The sequence below is a fragment of the Eublepharis macularius genome, chromosome 1 (genome assembly GCF_028583425.1).
Source record: "Eublepharis macularius isolate TG4126 chromosome 1, MPM_Emac_v1.0, whole genome shotgun sequence".
In the NCBI taxonomy this organism is placed as follows: domain Eukaryota; kingdom Metazoa; phylum Chordata; class Lepidosauria; order Squamata; family Eublepharidae; genus Eublepharis; species Eublepharis macularius.
In genome coordinates this window covers 172,056,878-172,084,201 of record NC_072790.1, presented here as the reverse complement: position 1 = coordinate 172,084,201, position 27,324 = coordinate 172,056,878, and the positions used below count along the sequence as shown (strand labels likewise).

Sequence of the window (27,324 nt, the reverse complement as noted above, 5' to 3'; positions counted from 1 at the left end):
ATGAGGACTGTATAAGAGAGGAGAGAAAGCATAGTATGTTGGAAGGAAAAGGGCTGCTGTGCTTTCCCCCCGTATTCTGCTACATAAATACATTAAACTCATTATTTTAATGTCAAAATAAATGTTTAGTCAGGAAGTTTCCCTTTTTGCTTGTGAGATTTAAGAAGGAATAGCCCTGACATATGAGCCTCCCTTTTAATTAAGGCTCTTGTATCTGGCAACTGTGATTTCCTGGAAGGGCTACTTTGCCATTTCATGAATGTAGGTTGTTTCCCCAAGCTGCCATTTACTTGACTGCAGGAGATGGATGTGTTAGCATCTGTATCTTCTCCCTCATGACCCCATTACAATAACTAGGAACCATTCTGATTAGCACAATCCTAGAAGGGAAATGGTTTAATGCCTCATCCCCAGCATCACCTCCACATCATGATCCCAGATTTTCCAAATTTTGTTGGGGCCTTAGTCAGAAATCAGTCTAGTGCTGTACTCAGTTAGGTACTTCATAAAAGCTGTAGAATACAGAAATAGTGGAATATAGGAGGGGAATGAGACAATACAACAAGTGCTGAATAGTAACTATTAGTACTATTAGTTACAGGGGGGGGGCTATAGCTCAGTGGTAGAGCATCTGCTTGGCAAGCAGAAAATCCCAGTCTTAACCCCAGCATCTCCAAATAAAAGGATCAGGTAGTCAGTGATGTGAAAGACCTGAGACCCTGGGGAGTTGCTGCCAGTCTGAGTAGACAATAATGACCTAGATGAACCAACACTCTGATTTAGGATAAGGCAGTTCCACGTGTTCATGTACACTTGCTAATACCTGGCAGAACATTGGGACTATATCCACATAACCACAGTTCACCCAGCACAAGAACAGGAACTAGAGTATATGAACAGTACACAGAAAAAGGTTTCCCCAGACCATTTTAGACTGCATCTAAGCACCTCTCTTTTACTTTCCCATATAATAAGAGGACCAGAATAAGCATATTTTTTTTCCCCATCTTATATCTTAGACTCAGGGCCGGTGCCAGGGTTTCTGGCACCTGAGGCAAGATACCTTGCACCCCTGCACCCCCTAACCAATTTTTAAAAACAGAAGAAATGTAGGGAAAATGAAAAGCACAAAACTTCAAACTTTCTACATTTTAAATTTAATTTTCATTTCTTAATTTAAATTTTAATTTTTAAAATAAGTGTGAGAATAACAACAATCTTTGTTTTTCTTATTGTGAGCCAAAAATCTATTTTGTGAGCAGAAACAGCAACTTGCATTGAAGTTTTGAGCACACCTCCTTTTGTGTGTGTGTGTGTGTAAAAAAGTTTCCCTCTCTCTTTCTTCCCACCTCTCTCTGAACCCAGAGACTCTTGGCAGTAGAAGGAGGGCTTCTCTTACAGGGCCCACTTGGAGGAGAGAGATGTTTGGAAGGGGGACTGAGCTGAAGCCTTCTCTTTCTCTCTGACCCTCTCCAAGCCTTAAAATATTGATCACCTTTGTCAGCGATCCCTTTCGAGAACTACCCTCCATGCTCATCCTTCTCCCCCACCCTTGGGTTTGAAGTGAACGGCAGCTGACAGCTAAACATGTGGTGTATAAATATTGAAATAAACTATTAGGGGAGAGCGGGAAGGTGGGGTGATATATGAAAACTAGGGAATGAGAGAAGGTGATAAAGAGGGGGTGCAGTGTGGGGCGCTGCTCTTCTGGAGTGAAGCATTGAGATCGGAGAATAGCAAGGGGGAGGGAGAACGAAAGGGAGAAGGGGGGGAGGAAAGTAATAGAATTTAAAACAACAACTTTAAACCCAATAACAGTGACTTGCTCCTACCTGTCACACGGGGACTGAAAGGGAATTGTGTGTGTGTGTCACCTCACTTCCTCCTTTCTCTGTGGCAGTGCACACACAACAAGCAACTCTTTCCACCAAAAGCAGCCCCCCCCCAAAAGCCTGAGGAAAGGTGAGAAGTAGAATTGATGCCAGCTGGGGAGGGGGAAAGGGATATACTAAAAGGAATGACAGGATTGCCCACTGGAAATAATGGGAGAGGCTTGAAGGCTCATTGGAGAAAATGGGAGCCAGGAATGCCAATTTACTTGCATGGGCTCCATTGAAATGCATTACAACACAAAAAAGGAGCAAGAGTCCAATAGTGAAGCTGTGGCTCATGAAAGCTCATACCCTACCACAAATTTTGTTAGTCTTATAGGTGCTACTGGCCTCTTGCTTTTTTCTACTGCTACAGACAAACACGGCTACCCATCTTGATCTATCAACACAGGCCCCAGAGTGGAATGACAGTCCCTGGGAGAAGGCTGTGCCCCAGAGCCTCTGCCAGCCCCCGCTCGCACCAGGCCACACGGCCTCCCATGCGCCAATGAAAGCATGGTGGAGCAGGGCTCTGGTGTGTACGCAGACACCATGTGGAGGGCCACAGAGGGGATTGGCGCTAGTGCCAGCTGGGGACAGCTGAAAGGCACAAGCACGGCACAAAGCAACAGGCACAGCCTGGTTGCTTCTGCACCGTGCAGCCTGTGGGCCCGTCGCGCGCTGCTGCTCTGGTGCTGGGTCTGGCTGAGGTGTTGTTGGGGGCGGGGGCGGGGCCGGCTCATGGCTCCTCCTTCAGAAAGCAGCGCCTGTGGCAGCCACTTACCTCACCTCTATTGTAGCGCTGGCTGTGCTTAGACTATGAGCAAAAATGCCTATGCAGTGGACTTCTTGTGGTGCGGTCTTAAACATGCAGAAAACTAGTGCCCCTATCCACAACAACTCAGTTATGGCATGTAGAAACTTTTCTATACACTACTCATTTAATACCCATCCCATAATGCATATATCATCTTCCATTCACCTTCCCCTCAAATGTAATTGGATGGTATCTCTCTCAACTGTTATGTTCTATTCAAAGAGGGAGCAAAAAGCATGCAAATTAAGTTGTAAGTTTGTGTTATAAGCCATAATGATTAGGCAATGGTAATAAGACTTTATAAGTGACATATAGACTGCAGCTTATTTCAACTAAGCAATTCATTCAGAAAGTAATTTGCATTAGTTAACATCATCTGAGAGATAATGGTTTAAAAAACCCCTAGGACTTCATTAATCAGCCAGTTCTGATTAGTGCCACTACATGTTTCTGCCAAACCAGGAAGGTATGGTTCAATCAACTGCTAGGTAAAGCACATCAATCTGGTAGATATTATGAAGGAGACTCCACACAGAAGAATCAAGCTGGCATGTTGACAAAATATAACTACTTCATTTTTTCCATGTGGGGAGCTTATGCACAAAACCACTTCACAAAATAAAGTGAAAAATAGTAGTCTTCACATGCTAATACTAGTCTTTACATGCCCATTCTCTGAACCACCCACTTGTCTACTACCCATCAATGAAGAAGACAATGAAGGAATAAAAAATCCTACTGGCTCAGAATATGAATTTGTCCTGTTCATAATATTAGCTGCATTACAAATGGAGCAGCATTTCTCCAAGGAGTTTTTCCCTCGCTCAGATTTTTATTCTGTCTGAATATCTCCCCCCATCCCCCCCCCTCACATCCCGTGCTGTGAAGGCTGCAATGGGAGCAACCCATTGCAGCCTTCAGTTGCAGCTATAAAAATGGCAAAGATGCCATTTAAACTGATTTCAGCTGATAATGCAAAATATCCTGCTCTGTTAAAAAAAACCCAAATGATAATTTCAATCTTGACATCAATGTGGGCCATTTTAGGATTTTTCAGCAGATAAGTACATTAGTATGTGTAGTTTTCCCCTGGTTTTCAGACCCTGCTGATGAAGTAGCACCTTATGACAAGGGAAAGGGGGAAACTGATTTTAATGCAGAAGAAACAGAATACTCAGAGAACAGAAACAGGCCTCTGAATGTAAAACTGTGGAAGCAGTTCAGAGCTTTTTGTTGGAATATGAAACTGTGAACATAACTTGTCACACAATATTCAGGGCGTTTTTTCTGCTGGAACACTCCAGAACAGCATTCTGGCACCTCTCATGTGTGGTGGCCCCACCCCCTGATCTCCAGATGGAGATCAGTTCCCCTGGAGCAAATGGCTTAAGGTAAGCCTGCTCCTGAGGGGGTGAAACACACATGGCAGGAGGGTGGGGGAGTGGCCCGATTAAAGCTAAATTGGGCCTGATCCTGGCCGTTTCAGGCCCATTTGGCCCAATTTAGGCCCAAAACAGCCAAGATCAGGCTGCTGCCAGGCAGGGGACTGCACTCCCATGCAGCGGCAGCCCATTCCAGGCCGATTCAGGCCCGATCCTGGCCACTTAGGGCCCATTTTGGCCCGATTAGGACCCAAAATGTCCAGGATCAGGCTGCTGCTGGGTGGCAGAGTGCTCTCTCATGTGGCAGCAGCCCGTTCCGGGCCAATTCAGGCCTGATCTGGGCCAAATTGTTACCCCTTGGTGGAGCACAGGAGCACTCCCAGGGTGGCCACAGCCTGTGTGATGACATCACTTCCCAGAAGTGACGTCATAATGCAGTTCTGGGAGTGTGCATGCACTGCATGCATGCGCTGCACGCATGTGCATGTAGTAACAGGGGTGCCACCCCCTCCAGGGAGTTGCCCTAGGTGAGAGTTCCCCCACCTCTTTCTCCAGAAAAAAAGCCCTGACAATATTTCACAATTATTAACAACGTGACAAAAATACAAACTTGGAAGAAATCAAAATGAAAAGGCAACTTGCTTGTCATGCAAATTAATTATGCAAATCAATTCTGACACTATATAATGTGTCATGTAACGTATGCTTCCATAATACTTTCTTGCTATGTGAAGATGAACATAACTAGAATTGACATTACTGCAGCTAAAAGATCATGGATAGTTAATACAGGCCAAAGTAATATAAATGTGAAATTATGCCACCATTCTCGAGTGAATAATAATAGAATACAACAATGTTCCTTATAAAGAAAGACTGAGATATTGATGGGTGCAGAAATTCATGGGACAGATTTCTTTAAACTTCTAAAATGTTAATAACCAAAAATACTTAACACACAAAATATTTTACTGTATTTAGACCCAAACTTTTTACCAAAGGCAAGTTAAGGTTGCTATAAATAGACACAAAACTAAGAACTTTAATACTTCCATGAAGCCCAGAAAAACAAACAGCTATGAAGGGGCTCATCAGGACTCCTGGGGTGGGGAATTCCAAAGCCTGGGTTCATGGCTGAAAAAATTTGTCTAGTACGTCTAACCTCACCTCACTCACAGTAGGTACATGAACAACAATACTAGTTTACCTTAGGCATTGGACTGACTTATACAGGTGAAGGCGATCATTTAGATATAGGGGTGTGCAAAGGCACACCGTTTGGGTTTCTCGTTTCGGATACAGCAAAACCCGAAACGGCTTGCCGTTTCGGGTTTAGCAGTTCGGGTATTATTTCAGGTTGTTTCGGGTTGTTTCAGGTTTTTCAATGGGAAAATGCCTCTGTTTTCCCGGATGCCTGGGGGAGGCATTTTCCCACCGAATCAAGCCGAAATTGGTGGGGACCTTCCTCTAACTCCTCTCTAACAACCCCCTAAGTTTCAGACCGATTGGACTTTGGGGGGCCATGTTATGGCCCCCCAAACCAGGTCCCCCTATCCTCGCCTAAGAAAGGGAAAAGTGAGCGTCTGTTTAGCTTGCTGCTGCTAATCTTCTTCATTATTTCCTAGGTGGAAAAAATGGTGTGGCAGGCTTGTCTTGCCAGGGGTGGCATTTTCAATGCAAAATGCCCCCCAACCCTCAGGGGCCCTTCTCCCACCTCTACTCCCACCCCCCACCAAGGCACAGCCTGCTCCCACTTGGGGGGGCATTTCATGGCCTCCCCAAGTAGGTGCTCTTTTCTCTACTACTTACAGATGGGGGAGGCTTGTCTTGCCAGGGGTGGCATTTTGCATGCAAAATGCCCCCCAACCCTCAGGGGCCCTTCTCCCACCTCTACTCCCACCCCCCACCAAGGCTCAGCCAGCTTCCACTTGGGGAGGGGCATTTCATGGCCTCCCCAAGTAGGTGCTCTCAGCCCCCAAAGTCCACCCCCTACAACCCCACACAAACCCAATTCCCCCCCAGCTGCCACACACAGACCCAAATCCCCACATTAGCCCCTCACAGACCCAAATCCACCCCCAGCAGCCCCACACCCATAACCCCAGGAACAGGCTGGCAAAGGCCAGCCCTCTCCCTTTGTTCCCTATGCTGGGAACTTCTAAACTCTCTTTCCCTGGGCAATTCTGCACAGCCCAGGGGTGCCACAATGGTGGGCACACTTCTGAGTGCCAGCTGGTCTCTGTGAAAGAGCACCTGAACCACAGACACCCTCCCTCAAATTCCCCCACCACCTACAGAGATAGCTGGCCAGCCAGCCCCATTATTCCCTATGATGGGAACCAACTGCACAACAAAGAATAAAACACAAACAACACAAAATAAAGTTTAAAAAAAATTATTTTCTCCCTTTCAAAGTACAAGTAGGCAAAGCATTATGACACATTACACCAGCAGTCCCCCACACAGAAAAATAACACAACTCCCACTTAACATCAGAGAATCACAAAAGCACAATTCCTGTCAAAAACACTTTATTTCTTTAACTGCTTTAGGTTACACAGTAGGAGGGCACAACAGGGCATGATAGCAGTGTACTACACAAAATAATACAACCCACTTCACCGTTTTTGACAGTAATTGTATTTGGGTGATTCTCTGATGTGAAGTGAGTTGTGTTATTTTTGTGTAGTACACTGCTTTCATGCCCTGTTGTGCCTTCCTGCTGTGTAACCTAAAACAGTTAAAGAAATAAAGTGCTTTTGACAGCAATTTTTTGGGGTGATTCTTTAATGTGAAGTGAGTTGTGTTATTTTTGTGTAAGATACTGCTGCCATGCCATTTGGTGTGCCCCCCTGCTGTGTAACCTAAAGCTGTTCAAGAAATAAAGTGTTTTTGACAGCAATTCTGTTTTTGTGATTCTCTGATGTTAAGTGAGTTGCGTTTTTTTTGTGAGGTGGAATGCTGGAATGCCCTTTGGTGTGCCCCCCCCCTGCTGTGTAACCTAAAGCTGTTCAAGAAATAAGTTTTTATCAAGTTTTTTATTTAAAACTGACATAACACAAACAGGGCTTTTTTCCAGCGGGAACGCAGTGGAACCGAGTTCCGGAACCTCTTGAAAATGGTCACATGGCTGGTGGCCCCACCCCCTGATCTCCAGACAGAGGGGAGTTTAGATTGCCCTCCGCGCCATGGCACGGAGGGCAATCTAAACTCCCCTCTGTCTGGAGATCAGGGGGCAGGGCCACCAGCCCATGTGACCATTTTCTTCAAGGGCAACCCCCTGAGTTCTACCACCTCTTTTCTCAGAAAAAAAGCCCTGCATACAAATGTTATAAACGAAGGTAAGAACACAGAGTCAATTCAACAACATAATAAAACTTGAAACATGAAAACAAACTCTGGGAAATTGTAACATAACACCAACAACAACATGTACACATTCTATTACATTATGCTATGGAGCTTAATCATAGTTTGAGAAATCTTAATTTTTGGTTGTAAATTATGCGTTTCTATATATTCAAGGAAAAGAAACTATTTCTCATAGAAGTTTGAGATATTTGGGAAGTGTTCTGCATTAAATATATTATCATTTATTTTGTCCAAAATAAAATATCCCATATCTTTGAAAACCAAGTCTCCTGTGTTGGTGTTTTCTTTAGTTTCAAACAGATGCTATCGTGGATTTTGCTGCTACAAAGAATGAAGCGATAAGTTCTTTTCGTACTTTTGGTATATGGTTAGTATTCCATTGGTCCAAAAAAATTACTGCGGGGGAGAGGGGAACATCATATCCTGTATATACTTTTTGTTAATTCTAAAACTTCTCTCTAAAATTTAATGATATATGGGCAACCCCACCAGCAGTGGGAGAAGGAGCCTATTTCAGTACATCTTTTCCAACAAAAAGGAGGATAAGAGGATGAGATTAAAGACAATCTTTAGGGGTTAGATGCCATCAATGTATTATTTTAAACATTTGCAATTTAACAGGAATTGCTTTTGAAGTAAATATACTAGAAGACCAAATCTTATCCCAGATTTCTAATGATTTATTTATATTACAATCTTGTAACTATTTGGAATGACATTGTAGGTCTTTACTTTTCAAGACCGATATTAGAATGGAGTAGAGTTTAGAAATTAAACCTCTTCTTTCCAGATTTGGAGAGCTTAAAATTTGTTCGAATTCTGTTTTTTTTTTTTTTTTTTTGTAAAATTTTTATTGGGTTAGAACATTAATATTTTTACATTACATTGCATTCAATTATCCCCTAATTTTTCGTTTCTAACCCCCTCCCTTTCCCCCCCTTTTGTTGACTTCCAACAGCTTTCCCACCCTCTGTCCCTTTTCCCTTACTTCTATTAATTTCCTCTATCTAAAACAAATATATATTCTCCATTATATTAAGCAGTACATCTTTAACTCTTTTACTTACTAAACATCCAAACTATACTTCTTTAGATAAACAATTTATCCCATTTTCCAGTTTTGAATATTTCTGTATGTCATAAACCATAAAAATTTCCCACATTTAAATCAAACAATTTGATTTGTTCTCTCTATATTAATCATTTCTTCTTTTTATAGTATTTCTATATAACTCATCACATAGTCAGTCATTTTAACTCTTCTATACATTCAGTTTGGTGCATATAAGTCTTATCAAGTAAAAAAAAATATTGTTAATTACTCAATCCTCATGTTTAAACCGTTAATTATTCTCTATCAATATTCTATCAATTAACCTTTACATATCTATATATATCTCAATCAATTAATTAATCTAACTGCTTATAAATTCACATTTCTCTTCCTCCCCCGGTAAAGTCACCCCTCTCTTTTATACTTTTATTGTACTTCAGTAGTTCTCAAACTGCCACAGTTTTCCTCCCACCTCCCACTTCTTCTCCAGATATTGTTTCAGCTTCTCCCAGTCTGTGTTAAACTGCCCTGAGTCCAGATCTCTCAGTTTTCTTGTCATCTTGTCCATTTCAGCCATATACAGCAATTTGTAGATCCAATCTTCAATAGTTGGCACTTCTTGTACTTTCCATTTCTGCGCATACAAAAGTCTAGCTGCTGCAGTCATATAAAATATCAACGTCCTATGGTGGGCTGGGATTCCCTCCATTCCCAAGTTTAGCAGCAGGAGTTCTGGGTTCTTATTTATTTGAAACTGTAAAATTTCACTCATTTCTCTTATTATTTCCCCCCAGAACTGCCTAGCTACCTCACACGACCACCACATATGATAGAGGGAGCCCTCATGCTTTCTACATTTCCAGCATTTATTAGAAGTGTTCAAGTTTCCTAGCGCAATCTTCTTTGGTGTCATGTACCAACGATAGATCATTTTGAAAATGTTCTCTTTAATATTAATACATGTCGTTGTCTTCATTGTAGTTTTCCACAAGTATTCCCATGCCTCCATTGTTATTTCTTTATTAAAATTTATAGCCCATTTCACCATTTGTGTTTTAACTGTCTCATCCTCGGTATACCATTTCAACAGCACTTGGTATACCTTGGATATTCTTTTCTTGTCCTCTTTAAAAAGGGTCTGCTCTAGTTCCGAATTCTCTGTTCGTATACCTCCCTTTACAGAGTCCGAGTTATACAAATCTCTGATCTGTCTATACTGGAACCAATCGTAGTTCGGTGATAGTTCCTCTTGCGTCTTTATTCTAAGTTTAGACACTTCAGTTTTAGTTATTTCTTTGTACGTTAAACATTGTTGTTCATTATCAACAGCTCTCGGATCTATCACCTCGTATGGAACCACCCACAAAGGGGTTCCTTCTTGTAGGTAAATTCTGTACTTCTTCCAGATTGTATATAAACTTCTCCTTACAAAATGATGCAGGAACATCGAGTTGACCTTTACTTTGTCATGCCATAGGTATGCGTGCCATCCAAAAAATTTTTTATATCCCTCTAGGGCTAATAGTTTCTTATTCTTTAATGTCATCCACTCTTTTAACCAAACTAGGCAGATTGCATCATGGTAAAGTCTCAGGTTGGGCAGTTGCATTCCGCCTCTTTCCTTTGCATCTTGTAGAACTTTTACTTTCACTCGAGGCTTCTTGCCTGCCCAAACAAAATCTGATATTTTCCTCTGCCATTTTTCAAATTGTTTAGAGTCTCTGATGATTGGTATTGTCTGTAGCAAAAACATTACTCTTGGTTACACATTCATCTTAACTGCTGCAATCCTGCCCAACCATGACAAATTCAGTCTATTCCATTTGATCAAGTCTCTCTCTATCTGAATCCATAATTTTTCATAATTATTCTTGAACAAATCTATATTTTTTGCAGTCAGCTCAACTCCCAAATATTTCACCTTACTAGTTACTTCACAGTCCGTTGTTTCCATTAACAATTGTTGTTTCTGCTTAGTCATGTTTTTACATAATATCTTTGACTTCTTTTTGTTAATGAAGAAACCTGCCAAGTCACCAAACTCCTTGATCTTGTCTATCACTTTTGGCATGTTCTCCAATGGATCTTCTACAATTAACATTATGTCATCTGCAAATGCTCTAACCTTGTATGAATAGTCCTTTATTTTTATTCCTCGTATTTCCTCGTCTTGTCGTATTTGTATCATCAGAATCTCCAATACTAAAATGAACAACAATGGAGATAACGGGCAACCTTGTCTTGTTCCTTTACTAATCGTCAATTTCTTGGTCAGTTCATCATTCACTACAATTGCTGCAGTCTGGTCTCTATAAATTTCTTTAATTGCTCTGATGAATCTTTCTCCCAATTGTAGCTTTTCCATAGTGGCAAACAAAAAATCCCAGTTTAAATTGTCAAACGCTTTTTCAGCGTCTACAAAGAAGAAACCAACCTCTTTGTCACAACGCTTATCATAATATTCAATAGCATTGATCACTGTCCTTAAATTGGCTCTTATTTGTCTGTCTGGCAAAAAGCCTGCTTGTTCCTCCTCTATGACTTCCGAGAGCCACCCCTTCAGTCTCTCCGCCAATATCTTCGTAAAAATTTTATAATCATTGTTAAGTAGTGATATAGGTCTGTAATTTTTCACGTTAGTCAAATCTTGGCCCTCTTTTGGGATCAATGATATATTCGCTTCGCTCCAAGTGTCTGGAATTCTTTGATCCCTAAAAACTCCGTTCATCACCTCTTTTAGGAATGGTGCCAGTTCGTTGGCCATTGTCTTATAAAATTTAGCCGTAAGTCCATCTGGCCCTGGCGCCTTTCCTAGATTTGCAGATTGTATTGCCTTACTTATTTCCTCATCAGTTACTTCACTATTCAACTTATTTCTCCAAGCTTCCGAGATCTCTGGAAGTTTGGTTTTCTCCAAATATGATGCTATTGATTCTTTGGTTACTTCTTTTTTATTATACAACTTAGCATAAAATTTATAAAAGGCTCTACTAATGGTAGTCTGCTCCAGGTACGTTTTATTTTCTTCACAGATTTTATTTATTATTTTCTTTTCCCTTTTCTTCTTCAATTGCCATGCCAAATATTTCCCAGGTTTATTAGCACCCTCAAAAGCTTTTTGATTCAGTCTTTTAAGGTTCCACTCCAATTCTTTATTACTCATTGCTGTTAACTGTTCTTGAAGAATTTTAATTTCCTGATGTATTTTCTTTTTCCCTGGTCTCTTTTTTAACTGTATTTCTTTGGCCTTTATTTTCTCCTCAATCTCTTGCCTTTTCTCCTCTTTCTTTTTCCTTACTCTGCCATTTAAGTCCATTAGTATGCCCCTTACAACCGCCTTGTACGCGTCCCAAACTTTACTGGTTGGTACTTCTTTATTCACGTTATATTGTATAAAAAACTTTGTCTCTCTTCTCAATATTTCCATATTTTCACTTTCCTGTAGCAAGTCCTCATTTATTCTCCAGGCTTTCCTTTTTCTCCTTTTTCCAAATTTCCACATAATTGGATTGTGATCTGAGCCTACCATCGGCATTATTTCTACCTCCTTAGTCCATAACGCTAAGTCCTTTGAGGCCCAGATCATATCAATTCTTGATAATGTAAGATGCCTTGCAGAATAAAAAGTAAACTGTTTGGTTTTAGGATATTCTCTCCTCCATACATCTTCGAGAGTCTCTTGTTGAATCAACTCAAAAAAAAGCTTTGGCAATAGTCCTCTTTTCTTTTGTGCTGTTGTAGTCTTTTTATCTAGTTCCAAATCTGTCACTCCATTAAAATCTCCAGCAAGAATTATCTGGTCATATACAAGATTGTCTAAATGCTTCCTTAAATCCTCAAAGAAGCTTTCCTTTGCACCGTTAGGTGCATAAAGTCCGACTACCAACACTCTCTTTAAATTCCAATTACATTCCACCGCTACAAATCTAGCTTCCACATCTCTCATAACAAATTTTGGCTGCAGCTCCTCTTTTATGTACAACACCACTCCTCTTTTTTTCTTGTTAGAGGCCGCTACAAATTCTTTGCCCAATTTTCCAGATTTTAAATATTTTACATCCTGTTTTCTAATATGGGTCTCCTGCAAACAAACAATATCACATTTTTGTTTTAGTAGCCAATGAAAAATATTTTTCCTCTTATTCGGTGAGTTTAGTCCATTTACATTCCAAGATAATACATTACACTCCATATTCATGGTTTTGTTGGTAAGTCTTTTTCATTGTCCTTGATAAATCTCTCCATCTCCCGCTCAGATCTGATGCGTTTTTTTGCCCCTCCAAACTCAAAGGACACTCCTTCCGGTAACTCCCATCTGTATCTGATATTCATGTCCTTCAAAGTTTGAATTAGCACTCTATATTTTTTCCTGTCCAGTAACACTGATCTGGGCAGTTCCTTCATTATGATAATCGTCTTGCCATCAATCTCCAATGGATCTTGAAATTGTTTTGTCACAATCCTCTCTTTCATGTTTCTAGTTGTAAACTGCACAATCACATCCCTTGGTAGTTTCCTCTGGGTTGCAATTCTCGAGTTCACACGGTACGCCACATCTAGGATAGCCACAATTTCCTCCTCCTCCTTCCCCAGGTAATCAGCCAACACCTCAGTCATCTGTTCTTGCGCTGACTTCCCTTCCACTTCTGGCAGACCACGAAAACGAAGCTGCTTCTCCATGTGTTTAGTTTCTGCAACTGACATCCTCCCCTTCACCAGTCTCATCTCTGTTGCGTTTCTATTAAATTCTCCATCGCGTCTTCTACTGTTTTAACTCTCTGCTGCGTTCCTTGTAATTCACTACTAATCGTTTCCACGCCTTTTTTCACTTCTGACAGCTCCGACTTTACTGTCTGTGTAACTTCTTTGACCTCTTTAATAAGCTCCAATTTCGTGTCCTTAAGTTCTTTCATCATGTCTATAAGCTTTTTGTCCAAATTTTCTATTGCCGATTGCCACTCTTTTTTCGACATCGTGGGGCTTGCTTTAGCTCGCTCCCACGAATCTGCTCTCTTCCTTAGCTCCGTGGCGTATGTTTAAACGTTTTCCTTTTTTTCAAATGTCCCAATCTTTGCCAAAATTAATTTTTTGTATCCAAAATGTCGGGCGTCTTTTCTCTATGGTTTCTCTATGTTATTGTAATCCAAGATGGCCTACTTCCTCTTCCGCTGAAGCCGTGACCCTTCCCTTTTCAAAAATGGCGATTCCCTACTTCCTGTCCGTCGGCAAGGGCCGCTTCCCTCCAGCCACTCTATTGTTGTTACGCACTTCCTGTCTCCCGTCTTCCCACAGCAGGTCTCGCGATGGTGTCTTTTTCCCACAGCTCCAAAACCACAGGTATTCAAAACAATAGTCCGATTTTTGCAATAACTTCTTTAAATTTAGTCTCTTTTAAAATACAACTCCTGCCGAGTCTTCACCTCCTTTTCACTAGTCTGTTGCAGTTTAAAAATCTACTTTCTTTCCTCTCTGTTTTTATCAATCTGTCCCGTTTCAAGAGATAGCGATCTTTACCTTCTCTTCAACTTTCTCGGGTTGTAATCGCTGTTTCGATCTTAAATTCTCCTCTCGACTTCCCTCCCCGATCGAAGCTTGGGTATGTAGGTCTTATGCCAGCCGAATTGGCCCCAGAACTGCCGCAGAGATTATAGCCGACCCGTCGCAAGGTGGGACCTCAAGGATTGGGGGGGAGACTCCTTGAGTAGAGCCCCCCCTCATCCGAGATCTAGCTCACCCTAGGGTCTTGAGCGTTCTTTGCCTGCTCCCCGCCTGAGAGCAGTCGGCCGCGGGTTATTTTCACCCCTCCGGCCGGTTAAAACGGCAGTCCGGTCAGCTCCGCAAATGGAGCTGTGTTAGACCTCCATGAATCCCAAACCGGAAGTCTTAACTATTTTAATGTCAATGTTTTAAATATTAGAATTACTGTGGTTCCCAGAGAACTATATACATTTTAAGATAAAATTTTAAATGCTAAATGTATTTTTCTGTCCTTTACATTTGTTCGAATTCTGTTAATGGAGTATCCATTATCTTCTCAAGCTGTATTTGATCCACCATATTTTGCAGCTGTAAATATTTAAACCAATGTAAGCTCTGCTGTATTTTAATTTCTAATTCTAATTTTGTCATAATGCCTTTATTAGAAGCTATATCTATTAGTCTATGAAGATTTGCTTGTTTCAGAGATGAACTATAAATTCTATTTTGTCCTGGAATAAACTAATCTTGGTTATGAAGTAACTCTATATACTTTTTAATAAGAAATAATGAATTTTTTAAATAGATCAGTAGCTTTTGGATTATGGAAATAGTGAATTGTCTACAGCATGTATCCTTTGTATATAAACGCTGTACTTGCTTCATGTGTTGATGGTACAAATAGGCATTCACTAAGGGTTAGGTCCTGTGAGCATGCTCCCTGAGGAGACCTGTACCACTGTGACCTCTGAGAAGTTAATGCTGGGGATATTGTAGACAAAATGCCATGAGAAAGCAGAATCTAGTAAAATCACCCCCCCCCCACTTTTGCATAAGTGGAAAGCTTACTACGCTGATGGAAGAGTGAGGTGGGGGAGATTTCACCAGATTCCCCCACCCAAAGTCACAGGGCACTTTTTGTTCATGAGGCTCTCCCAGCATTAGCTATTTAAAAGGTCAGAGGGGACTATTGGAAGGAAGGGAAGATCAACTTTCACAATTGCATTGCATTTGCAGGTCATAAGATCCAATCCTAAATTTGTAAAATATACTTGCTAATAATTATGAGGTGTCACTCAGGCTATTCAGTGTGGGGTAAACTTGAGTTTCTTGAGTTTCTGGGCAGGAAATAATTCTCCACTTCATAGCCCACTGCTACCCTTTGCCTTCTCATGCCAGTTAACCCCCACCTAAAGTTCTGATTGCCAACTATTCTTCCAGGTCTGTGATAACCTCTGCTTGACTACTCCAGCTTCTGTAAAGAATGAAAATGCAAATGCTTTATTGCAGCCACAATTAAGCATCCATTACTAAGCTGAGCATGAATTTGAAACTAAGAGAAATGTGTTCTTGTTACACAACTGAGAATTTTTCTAGCATTGACTGCAATGAAGTGCACTGGATATATTAGAAAAGTTATGTTTTCACTGCTAATGCTATATAAGGGAACAGTACACAACACAGAATGCTCCCTTTCCTAATATTTAACAGGGCTTGCTTTCAAACCTATTGGTATCATCACAAGTATTCAAAAACATGATGTAAGGATGAGAACTTTTTTAAAAATTGATTGTTTCTCTGCTTTTTCTGGAGAATGGGGGCCAGTTACCAATCATTTCGATTTATATTGTATGCCCAATAAAATGTTGTGTCTTCTTGATATATTATAGGGCATGAGCAAAATCTGTGATGGTGCCTTAGAATGACCCAGAAGACTGTAAAATTCAGAACTAGTGACATTGGATTCAGAACCTGGTGTACAGAAAACAGACTCGGTATTTTTTGAACTAAATTGCTACTCCTTAATCTCGCCTTACCTTAGTCTCAATTAGAGATGGACACAAACAGCAATATGAACTTTAAAAAGCCACGAACAGCCCAATCAGCTGTTCGCTAACAAGCTGTTCATGAGGCCCCATTCTAAACAAACAGGTGGTCATTGCAAGACCTTCATTGCTGTTCATTGCTATTCATCAAGCCAGACAATCTGGCACCTGCAATCAATTCCCTTGGCAACCAGAGGCAGGGACTGCCTGAACTCTGTCTGACCTCCTGCTGTTGCCCTGGAAACCCCAATCTAAGCCCAATTTAGCTTGATAGGCAGGTCTTCCTTTCAAGTGTGGAGCTCCAAATTTGTTAAAAGGAAGCAAAGAGCAGGGGGGAGAGGGTCTCCCAGCTCTGGTTTTGCAGACAGTGAGGGAGAGACAATTGCTGTGGGATGTATTGTCGAAGGCTTTCACGGCCGGAGAACGATGGTTGTTGGGGGTTTTCCGGGCTGTATTGCCGTGGTCTTGGCATTGTAGTTCCTGACGTTTCGCCAGCAGCTGTGGCTGGCATCTTCAGAGGTGTAGCACCAAAAGACAGAGATCTCTCAGTGTCACAGTGTGGAAAAGATGTAGGTCATTTGTATCTACTCAGGAGGGGTGGGGTTGAGCTGAGTCATCCTGTAAGAGTTTCCCAGGGTGTGGAATGCTAATGGCGGGAGGCTTCACTGAATCCTGAGGAGGTTCTTTTGCATATGGATTGGTGCTTGATGTGCTAATCTTCTCTGCAGGGCTATTGTCGGGTGTGGAGTGTTTTGTTGGCCTGGTGTTTTTCAGAACTGGAGCCCATGCTCTGTTCATTCTTAAGGTTTCTTCTTTCCTGTTGAAGTTTTGCTTATGCTTGTGAATTTCAATGGCTTCCCTGTGCAGTCTGACAAAGTAGTTGGAAGTGTTGTCCAGTATTTTGGTGTCCTGGAATAAGATACTGTGCCCTGTTTGAGTTAGGCTATGTTCAGCCACTGCTGATTTTTCAGGCTGTCCAAGTCTGCAGTGTCTTTCATGTTCTTTTATTCTTGTCTGGATGCTACGCTTTGTGGTCCCGATGTAAACTTGTCCACAGCTGCAGGGTATACGGTATACTCCTGCAGAGGTGAGGGGGTCTCTGCTGTCTTTTGCTGATCGTAGCATCTGTTGTATTTTTCGGGTGGGTCTGAATACTGCTTGAAGGTTATGCTTTTCCATAAGCTTTCCCATCTGATCAGTAATTCCTTTGATATATGGCAAAAACACTTTTCCTGTAGGTGACTGTTTTTCCTTGGTTGTTTGATTCATCCTGGGTTTGATTGCTCTTCGGATTTCATTTCTGGAGTAGCCATTTGCCTGAAGTGCGTGGTTTAGATGATTAATTTCCTCATTGAGAAAGCGCGGCTCACATATCCGTCTTGCACGATCCACTAATGTTTTCATTATGCCTCTTTTCTGTCGGGGGTGGTGATTGGAGTTTTTGTGTAAGTACCGATCAGTGTGAGTTGGTTTCCTGTAGACCTTGTGACCTAACTGAAAGTTTAGGCACAGTATCTTATTCCAGGACACCAAAATACTGGACAACACTTCCAACTACTTTGTCAGACTGCACAGGGAAGCCATTGAAATTCACAAGCATAAGCAAAACTTCAACAGGAAAGAAGAAACCTTAAGAATGAACAGAGCATGGGCTCCAGTTCTGAAAAACACCAGGCCAACAAAACACTCCACACCCGACAATAGCCCTGCAGAGAAGATTAGCACATCAAGCACCAATCCATATGCAAAAGAACCTCCTCAGGATTCAGTGAAGCCTCCCGCCATTAGCATTCCACACCCTGGGAAACTCTTACAGGATGACTCAGCTCAACCCCACCCCTCCTGAGTAGATACAAATGACCTACATCTTTTCCACACTGTGACACTGAGAGATCTCTGTCTTTTGGTGCTACACCTCTGAAGATGCCAGCCACAGCTGCTGGCGAAACGTCAGGAACTACAATGCCAAGACCACGGCAATACAGCCCGGAAAACCCCCAACAACCAATTGCTGTGGGCATTTTGAGAGAGAGACAGGGAGAGTGCATTGGAGCTTGAATTTTCTTTGTGTGTGGTGGGATAGGGATCTACCTCTTCAGGCTCTGGGGCCAAGCTATTATTTATTATTGGTACATTTCCTACTGTCTGCTCAGGTAGGCTTTCTGGGAGTGGTGTGGTAGGGATCTTGATGGCTGGAGGAGAGCTTGCTGGCCCCCACAAACAATGAACAACAAACATGTTCGTGAACAGGTCATGTTCATCAATGTTCGTTGTTCATTGTTCGTGGATGGCAACGAACAACGAACACCATGTTCATTTCTTTTTTTTTCTGTTCGTGCCCATGTCTAGTCTCAATGTAACTGTAAAGTACCAAACAGAAATTACTCACATTATTGCTTAACAGCAATATTGTGACAAGAAAGATATATACAATAACTCCAGTTAAGGGAGCTGTTGACAAGATAACAGTGGTAATTTAGTAATAGTTGTAATAGGATTATTGCCCATTCTTTAAACACATGCACACATATCCACTCCACGTTTACTGAATAAAATGTTCAACTCAGAGAACTGCTCAGTATGCACCTAGGATGTTCTGCAGGATCATAATCATTGTTTTCAAAGTATTGGTAAGTTGAGCCTGCAATCAAATATTTCAGGCAAAAAGACATATTTCTACTATATTTCTTATAATGGATTTTTGGCCTGTCTGGCTTTGGACAGAATATTAATTTTCTACACTCCCATTTGTTTAGATAAATGTCCTGAGTCAGGCAATTTTTATGAAGAGCACAACAGCTTAAGATTTCTGCTTTGTGTGTTTTTAAATAATTGTACAATATAAAGGTGTCGTTGCCATTAGACCCACAAAAACCCAGAAGAATTACTTACCATATTTTTTCCTTTCTTGGCTCTTTTGTATATTTATTGCTATCAATAGACTACAACTTTTATATCATCAATACATCACTGCACATTCAGTAGAGCTAGAGAATAATTTGCAATTGATCATTCATATGAATTTTACCAATAAGCTTGTTTGCAAGAATATTCATGCAAGATGAATAAAAAGCGAGGGGAAAAAACAACCAAGAAAATCCACACATTTAAGAAATGAAACCTACCCCAAATCTCTTCCAATTATCTACAACTGTGACAAATATGTACCAAGGAACTCCAAACATCCCATTTCCACATTAATATGGGCACAACAAAGAGGTGGCCAAAGCAGAAAGTATTAAAACATAATTCTTTTTTTGAAGATGAGGCTCTTATGATGCAGATACTCTAAATCCTCAATGTCAAAGTGTGCATAAATATGCTAGATGCCATAATACATAGCCATTTCTTTCTTTATAATAATAATAACAACAACAATAGCATTTGATTTATATACTGACCTTCAGGACAACTTAATGCCCACTCAGGGCAGTTTACAAAGTGTGTTATTTTTATCCTCACGATAATCACCCTGTGAGGTGGGTGGGGCTGAGAGAGCTCCAAGAAGCTGTGACTGACTCAACACTGCCCAGCTGGCTTCAAGCAAAGGAGTGGGGGATCAAACCTGGCCCTCTAGATTAGAGTCTTACCACTCTTAACCACTACACCAAACTGATAAAGGAGATCTATTGTTACTTGTAAAATTAATTTATTTGCGTGTCCGGCTCTTCTTGAACTTGAGGTGGCTCACAGCATGTGAAGATACAAAATCTAACAACAGTTAAAGCCATGTAAACAAAACTTTTCGCAACCAAATAGTTAATAGGAGTTTTAATACACATATGTACCATCACAAAAATCATTCACCTATTCCAGACAATGAAACTTCCTTTAAAAGGATTTGGTTTCGTTTTCCCGGTCATGTCGGACGCTCCTCTCTGCAGGTCCGGGAGGAACCGTCTGAGCAGCCTGACCGGGCAGTTGACCCGCGAGGGTTAACCCCCAGGACTCCTAGTGAGGAAGCCAGGGTCCGGGGCACCGCGGGAAGAACCCCCTGGAAGCAATGCAGGGGGTAAATTGCCCGTTTGCTCCAACGGAGGCCGGCAGACTTGCGCAGCACTCCGTGTGCTGCCGGGCCATGGAGAACGGCAATAAGCAGATTTAAGGTGAAAACCTGTAAGTAAGCGAATCCCTTCTGATTTTCAAGCATATGCGAAGGATTGGTCGAAGTTGAAGCTAAAAAGGCGCGGATTTCTTCCCCTGCACCGAGTTTTGGAACTTAGTTGGCGCCCCCCCCTAAGATGGCGACGAGAAAGCAGAGCCCAGCAATGAGTAAATCGGTGATGGCGACGTTACAGGGGAAGGGGGAAACTTTGGAAGAGATGGTGAGACGAGCAGTTTTTGATGCTGTGCAGCCCTTTGTTGCGAAACTGAATGAAATGGGGCAAAGGGTTGATTCAGTGGAGAGTGAAGTGAAAGCCATTAAAGAAACAGCGACCGGAGCAGAGCAGTCTGCACACGAGAACGCAGTACTCATGAAAGCAACAAGTAAGGAAGTGAAGCTTTTGGAGAATCAAAAAATAGGATTACAAGTGGACCATGCCCAAACGGTACTGCGTCTTCAAAATGTAAAAGAAGAGCAAAGTGAAAATTTAAAAGATTTGGTGTCTGGACTTTTGGCGCCATTCGCAAAGGCAACTAAGGAAGAGCTAAAAAGCGATATTTTGGAAGTCCGGCGGACATCTTCAAAGTACGTAATGAAGCGTCAGCTGCCTCGCGAGATGATAATTGACTTTTCATCTAAGAAGATTCGGGACACCATCTTATATAATTCGTACAATGTGGACTTGGATTATTTGGGCAATAAGATTAAAATATTGAAGGATGTTCCATTTTTGGCTCGTAAAAGAAGATTCAAGTATAAAGGACTTGCGGCTTTCTTGAGGAAATGTGATGTAAAATATAAATGGCTGTTTCCAGAAGGCGTCTGGTTCAGATATAAGGATCAAACCTACAAGATTACATCGGATGCGCAGCTGACAGACTTTTTGTTCAACCATCAGGAGTTTCAGCAAGAAGAAAGTCCAAAGTCTGAAGGGGAAAGTGGGGGGGAGGAAAGAATGGGCGCAGCTGCTCCAGCTGCGCAGAGAGAACTGAGTCCGAGACGCAAGGCGGGGGGGAGAAGTCCTGATCCTGAATATAGTCTGTATTGTATAAGATCTACCAACCTGATAGCATATTAGAAAGTTAACTTTTAAGAAAAATTGCAGCATGAAGGGAATACAAGACATGTACTGTAGCGTTTGTTGTTTGTATGTTGTTTTTCCCTTTTCCCAGTCCTCCCCTCCCTTCCCCCCCCCTTATATTTTTGTAGTCTTTTGTAGTTTTTTATGTTAGACATTAAAAATAATAATAATAATAAAAAAGAAACTTCCTTTAAAAGAAGGTTCTGCAATCCCTATGAAATTCATTCAAAAAGGATGTCTTCCTCACCTCTTCAGAAAAACTGTTCCACGGGGCTTAGCAGCCACTGAAAATGCCATATCCCTCATAATTAGAGGTGGGCATGAACCGGAAAAAACCCAAACCATGTGGTTCGTGGTTCATCAAATTTCATGAACCACAAACTTTCATGAACCTGCCCCTGGTTTGTGAACTGGTTTGTTTGATTCGTGAAAATATCACATCCAGGTCAGAAAATCATCACTTCCGGGCCAGCAGAAGGTTACTTTCGGGTCAGCAGAAGGTCTGCAGGAAGTCCATCCCCTGTTGCCTAGGAAACTGATTGATTGGCACCAGGCTGTCTGCAGTGATGAACCCCAAAACGGACCAAACGAACCAGCCTAAAAGTTCATGGCGGTTCATCAGAAATGGGATCTGACGAACCGTGGTTCGCGAACCATGAACCAGCCTGGTTCATGCTTAATTTTGGTTCATATTTCGGTTCATGCCCATCTCTACTCATAATTACAGATTTAATTAAATCACAAAATGAGACTACAAGTAATTCCTATTGCTGAGATCTTCACAAGTAAATGGGCAGCTATGGGGTCCTTCAGATATATGGGTCCAAGTCATAATAGGCTTTAAAGATCAGTACCTTGAATAGGCTCCAGAAGCAGATTGGTAAGCAGGAAAACTATTATAAAATTGAACGGATACAATCTTAGAATTCTGACTCAGATAAAAATGTGGGCAGCCATATTCTGCACCAGTCGAAGCTGCTGAGTGGTCTTTAATGACAACCCATGATATTTCATACACTTCATGGATTGCTGTTGTAATCTTAATTTTCTATGCTTAAATATCTAAGACTTCCACAAAGAAAATCCACATTTTATAAATGAGAATTGTACAAGCAAAGAACATTAGCAAGCCCTGTCATTAATGTTCCTGATTTATTCAACCACAAGAACTCATGAAATTTGCATGAAATTTGAAATGTTTGGCCCATACTAGAATAGTGAAAAGAAGGGTATAGAAGCAGCAGTGTACATAAAAGAGATCCTATGTTTGACCTCTTAGTAAAATGGGTCCCATGCACAGGTGTTTCCTACAATTATAAGCATTAGAAACTTAAGAAAAAGAATACAAGATGGAATTATCACCATTTTGCATTTGCTATCTCATTTTATGCTGGGCAGCAAAATCATTACAGCAGGCAGGCATACCAAGTTCCCTACCAATACATCCAAATGGCCATTGGCAGGTTTCTCATATGGACTTGTACAAACAACTCTTTGCCAAAAAAAAGTCCAGAGCATCTTCTGTTGACAGGCACCAAATTTAAGTAAGTTTCTGATGTATGCAGTAAGTCTTCTGATTAAGAACAGTATTATTGTAGGTTTCATGATCTATTACATAATTCTGAGGATTAGGCAAACTGCTTTTCATAGCAAAAGTCATCTACACTGCAGCTTCCTGGCAAGCAATCTCATGTCCTTATACACTGCATCAATAGCACGGCCTCATCACAACTGCATAAAAAAGTGAAACCTCTGGTTCTGTCCCTGCTTAAACGATTGGATCACTATTTAAAAGCAGAAAAAGCACCTGTAATTTACAATTCAAAGGCAATAAAGAGCTTTCCATTCCATTTGGTTTAGAGCAGTGAAGTACAGAAAGCTACTCTCAGAAAAGAGAGAGCAGAGGAAAAGGAAACTGGCTTACCCCAGCCGATGCAAAGGTAAAGCCGAAAGATTCTCTGTTCAGAAAACACTGACAGCACTAGCAGTGTGTACAGGTATATTCCTTCAACCAAAAGCCAGTAGTAGTTTGCAGTCACACAATAATGCATCATCACAAAGACCAGACGACAACTGAGTGACTCCTGAGAAAGCAGAAGAAATATAGCATGCATTATAGCATGCATTACAAAGGGCAAAAGGAAAAAAAGGCAGGAGTGTGAGAGATATCACATACCATTTTCCCCCAGCCAATACTTGGCTAAACAAAATGTTCAAAAAACTTTCAGAGGACATCCACTGAGATTTAAACAAAAGAAAACTAATTCTACAGCAGATATTTTGTTCCCTGGTTCATTTGAGTGAGTGAGTGAGTATACTGTTTGTCATTACCAATCAGCATAAGAGCAGGAATGGTCAGTTCTTCACAAAACAGAGAAGAGTGGAAGAGGGAGGACAAGAAAAAAAATCCTCATTTGGGTCATTACAGTCCTCACCTAGAATATTGTGTTCAGTTTTGGTCAACACAATTTAAGGAGGATATAGATAAGCTGGAACATGCCCAGAGGAGGGCAATGAAGATGGTGAGGGGGTCTGGAGACCAAGTCCTATGAGGAAAGGTTGAAGGAGCTTGGTATGTTTAGCCTGGAGAGGAGACAACTGAGAGGTGATATGATAACCACCTTCAAGAACTTGAAGGGCTGTCATATAGATGATGGTGCAGAGTTGTTTTCCATTGCCTCAGAAGGTTGGACCAGAACCAATGGGTTGAAATTAAATCAAAAGAGTTTTTGGCTAAACATTAGGAAGAACTTCCTGACAGAGCGGTCCCTCGGTGGAACAGGCTTCCTCGGAAAGTGGTGGGCTCTCCTTCTTTGGAATGTTTTTAAGCAGGGGCTAGATGGCCATCTGACAGCAATGCTGATTCTGTGAACCTAGGCAGATCATGAGAGGGAGGGCAGGCTCGTGGACCCTTCTTACATGCACAGGGTAAGGCCGATTGCCACTTTGGGGTCAGGAAGCAATTTTCCCCAGGCCAGATTGGCTAGGGATCCTGGAGGTGTTTTGCCATCTCTTGGGCATGAGGCAGGGCTCATTGGGGGTATGGGGGAGGTAGTTGTGAATTTCCTGCATTGTGCAGGGGATTGGACTAGATGACCCCAGAGATCCCTTCCAACCTTATGATTCTATGATTAGGAAAGATTAGTTCACTTGACTTAATCTGACTTCAAATGAGCAAGTTAGGCCTAACAATGCAGAGGATTGCTTTGGGGGAGAGGGGTCAGGAGAGTTTTACAAATAAAATGCTGCAGGGCACAGTGGTTTAAGAAAAAGTAGATTCAAGTGAAATAGCAAATATCTCTGCTTGTGGGGCAGAGGGGGGTGTCATTAAAATCCTTCTCATTAGTGCAGCTTATGGCATTTTGTCCATGGGGTTCACCTGACCCTAGTACCAGGGCTTATGCTTTAGATTTATAGAATACAGCCCAATATATTGATTTGCTATACTGGAAAATTTGCAACTTCTTTTGGAGATTCTCTGTGAATGATGTTATAACTACATGTTGTTGGTCTTATTAAAAGTAACTTAACAGCCTCCTTGAACCATGAGGAAAGGTGGGGTAAAATGTTTTAATAAATAAATAAAATTTCTATATCATTCATAAGACCGTGAATAATACTAATTATTCAGTCTCAGCTTTATGCTAATATTTTGGTTGAAATCTCATTACATGTCTGTCACAGCTGCTGGAGCCCAGGGTAGCTATCTGTAGGCTGCCACCACTCTGGTACAGGTTTCCTAAAGAAGGGCCCAGAGCACCCAACTAACACCTTTTGTTGACTCTTTCCCAGTAGGTTTGATTTATTACATGACCAAATGAGGCATGAGGACCCAGGCAGAATAATAAAGAACTTTATTTAAATGGTTTATTAATAACTGGTTCTTAAACTTGGTATATTGAAGAGAATAGTAAAGGTTGGTGAACAAACAAAACTAAAATACCCTAACGCGTCTAACTAGACTGCTCTTAACTGTCCCCTGGTGACTGGCTTCCAACTGTCTCACCCCTTCTGGATGAGGGAACACTCCATCTGCAGCAGCCTCTCCTCAGCTGTGCTCCCTAGAAGTGAACACCCTCCCCCTGTGATGAGGCCTTTTATCTCTTCCCTCAGGCACCATCTCCCTCCTTTCCTATTGGTGTAATTTTCCCCTCAGAATCCCCTCTTACCCAATCACCGGGCCCAAAGGGAACCTGGGAAATGTAGGCCTTGCAGTAACTTTAGTGCAGGCTTCCCCAGAGCAAATAGGCCTCACTAGGCCGAGGCTCATAACACCCCCCCCACACACACACACACTAGACCGAATCATGGGGTCTGGCTATCTGGATCCCCATCGATGAAGTCTAGAACTAAGCTGTGGGTTGCTCTTTTAACCATCTAAAACTTAATACACAAGCTCTGTAACCCATTAAGAGAGAACCAAGTGGAAAACATGGATAAACACTGCAGTGATGAAATAACAGAAAATAGCTATATATAGCAAGATAACTAATATCACAGGCCCTGCGGGATACAGCATCAGCTACTTTATTCTGAGATCCTGCGATGTGCTCAATCTCAAAATCGAAGTCTTGCATGGCTAGGCTCCATTGCAGGAGCTTCGGGTTGGTAAACTTGGCAGTCTGTAGCCACTGGAAGGAAGAATGATCGGTTCGGGGCAGGAAACGTCGACCCCACAGGTAGGGGCGGAGTTTTCCCAAAGCAAATACAATTGCATAACATTCTTTTTCGGAGATTCCCCAACTCGCTTCCCGCTCAGTAAGTTTCTTGCTAAGGAAAGCAACAGTGTGTTGCTCCTGATCCAGCCCCTCCTGAGATAACACGGCCCCCACTCCATGGTCAGAAATGTCGGTTGTGAGGATGAAGGGTCTATTGAAGTCTGAAGCCCTTAGAACTGGACAGGTGATGAGGGAGTTTTTTAGCTCATTGAAAGCCTACTGACATTGTGCTGTCCATTGCAATTTCTCAGGCATATTCCTCCCAATGAGATTTGTTAGCGGCAATGCTAACTGACTGTAGTTGTGTACAAACTTCCGGTAATATCCAGCCAACCCTAGGAAAGATCAGACTTGTGTCTTTGTTCTGGGTATGGGCCAGTCCCGAATGGCCTCAACTTTAGCTTGTCCAGGAGAAATAGTCCCTCGTCCTACTTTGTGTCCAAGGTATGTAACTTGGTTGAGGCCAATTTGGCATTTCTTGGCCCTTAAGGTAAATCCAGCTTCTTTTATCTTTTGCAACACCGTTCGCAAGTGCACCAAATGTTGTTCCCACGTCAGGGAAAATACAGCGACATCATCCAAATATGCAATGGCAAAATCTTCCAGGCCCTTCAGGAGCTTGTTGATGGTCCTCTGGAAGGAGGCGGGAGCATTCCGAAGACCAAATGGCAAAACATTAAACTCATACAGTCCTTTATGTGTCACAAAGGCAGAACGCATCTGACTGTTCATCGAGCTCCAGCTGCCAATAGCCTCTGGTGAGGTCAAAGGTGGAGATGTACCTAGCTGGGGCTAACTAGTCCAACAAATCATCTATGCGGGGCATGGGGTATCAGTCCTATTGGGTTATCTTGTTGAGACGCCTATAATCCATGCAAAAATGGACCTCCCCATTGGGTTTGTTGACCAGCACAACCGGTGATGCCCAAGCACTCTCAGAGGGTCTGATTATTCCCATCGCCAACATTGTCCGGGGTCAGCAGCCCAGCCCTCAGACTTGCTGACAGGCAGCAGCAGGGGGCAGCCGGGAGACAGCAGTTCAACCGCTCTGTCTGGCAAACAGAGTCAGAACCTGCCTACTCCAGGGGGAAGAGGCAAAAGGCCAAAGCCTCAGAAGGCTGGAGGGAGCAGGGAGAAGCCAGCTAGTCCCACCCCCCAGGGGGAAGAGAGGGGGCTAAGCAGGCTAGAGGAAAAGGGCCAAGGCAGGGGGAATAGGGACACAGCAACAGCCCAAACAGAGCCCTTACCTTCCAAGGAGGAGAAGCAGCCACTACAGCCCAGAGCCACACCCTGGCTAGAGGACAGCAGCCTGGCTCAGGCGGTGCTAGGAGCCAAGCCCCTCCAGGTGGAGCTGCCACAAGCATTCTGGGGGAGGAGATGGGTAGCCCCACCCAGCATCAA

The 27,324-nt window shown here is 42.1% G+C and overlaps 1 protein-coding gene across 1 annotated transcript in view; it reads right to left on the bottom strand.

The window, feature by feature from the left end:
- Positions 1-27,324, bottom strand: part of GLP1R (glucagon like peptide 1 receptor) — a 177,627-nt gene that overhangs the window by 71,415 nt on the left and 78,888 nt on the right. Inside the window, exon 8 of the mRNA XM_054972289.1 lies at positions 23,130-23,289. Within this exon, the coding sequence (XP_054828264.1) occupies positions 23,130-23,289 (160 nt within the window). The remainder of the gene's footprint in view (positions 1-23,129; positions 23,290-27,324) is intronic.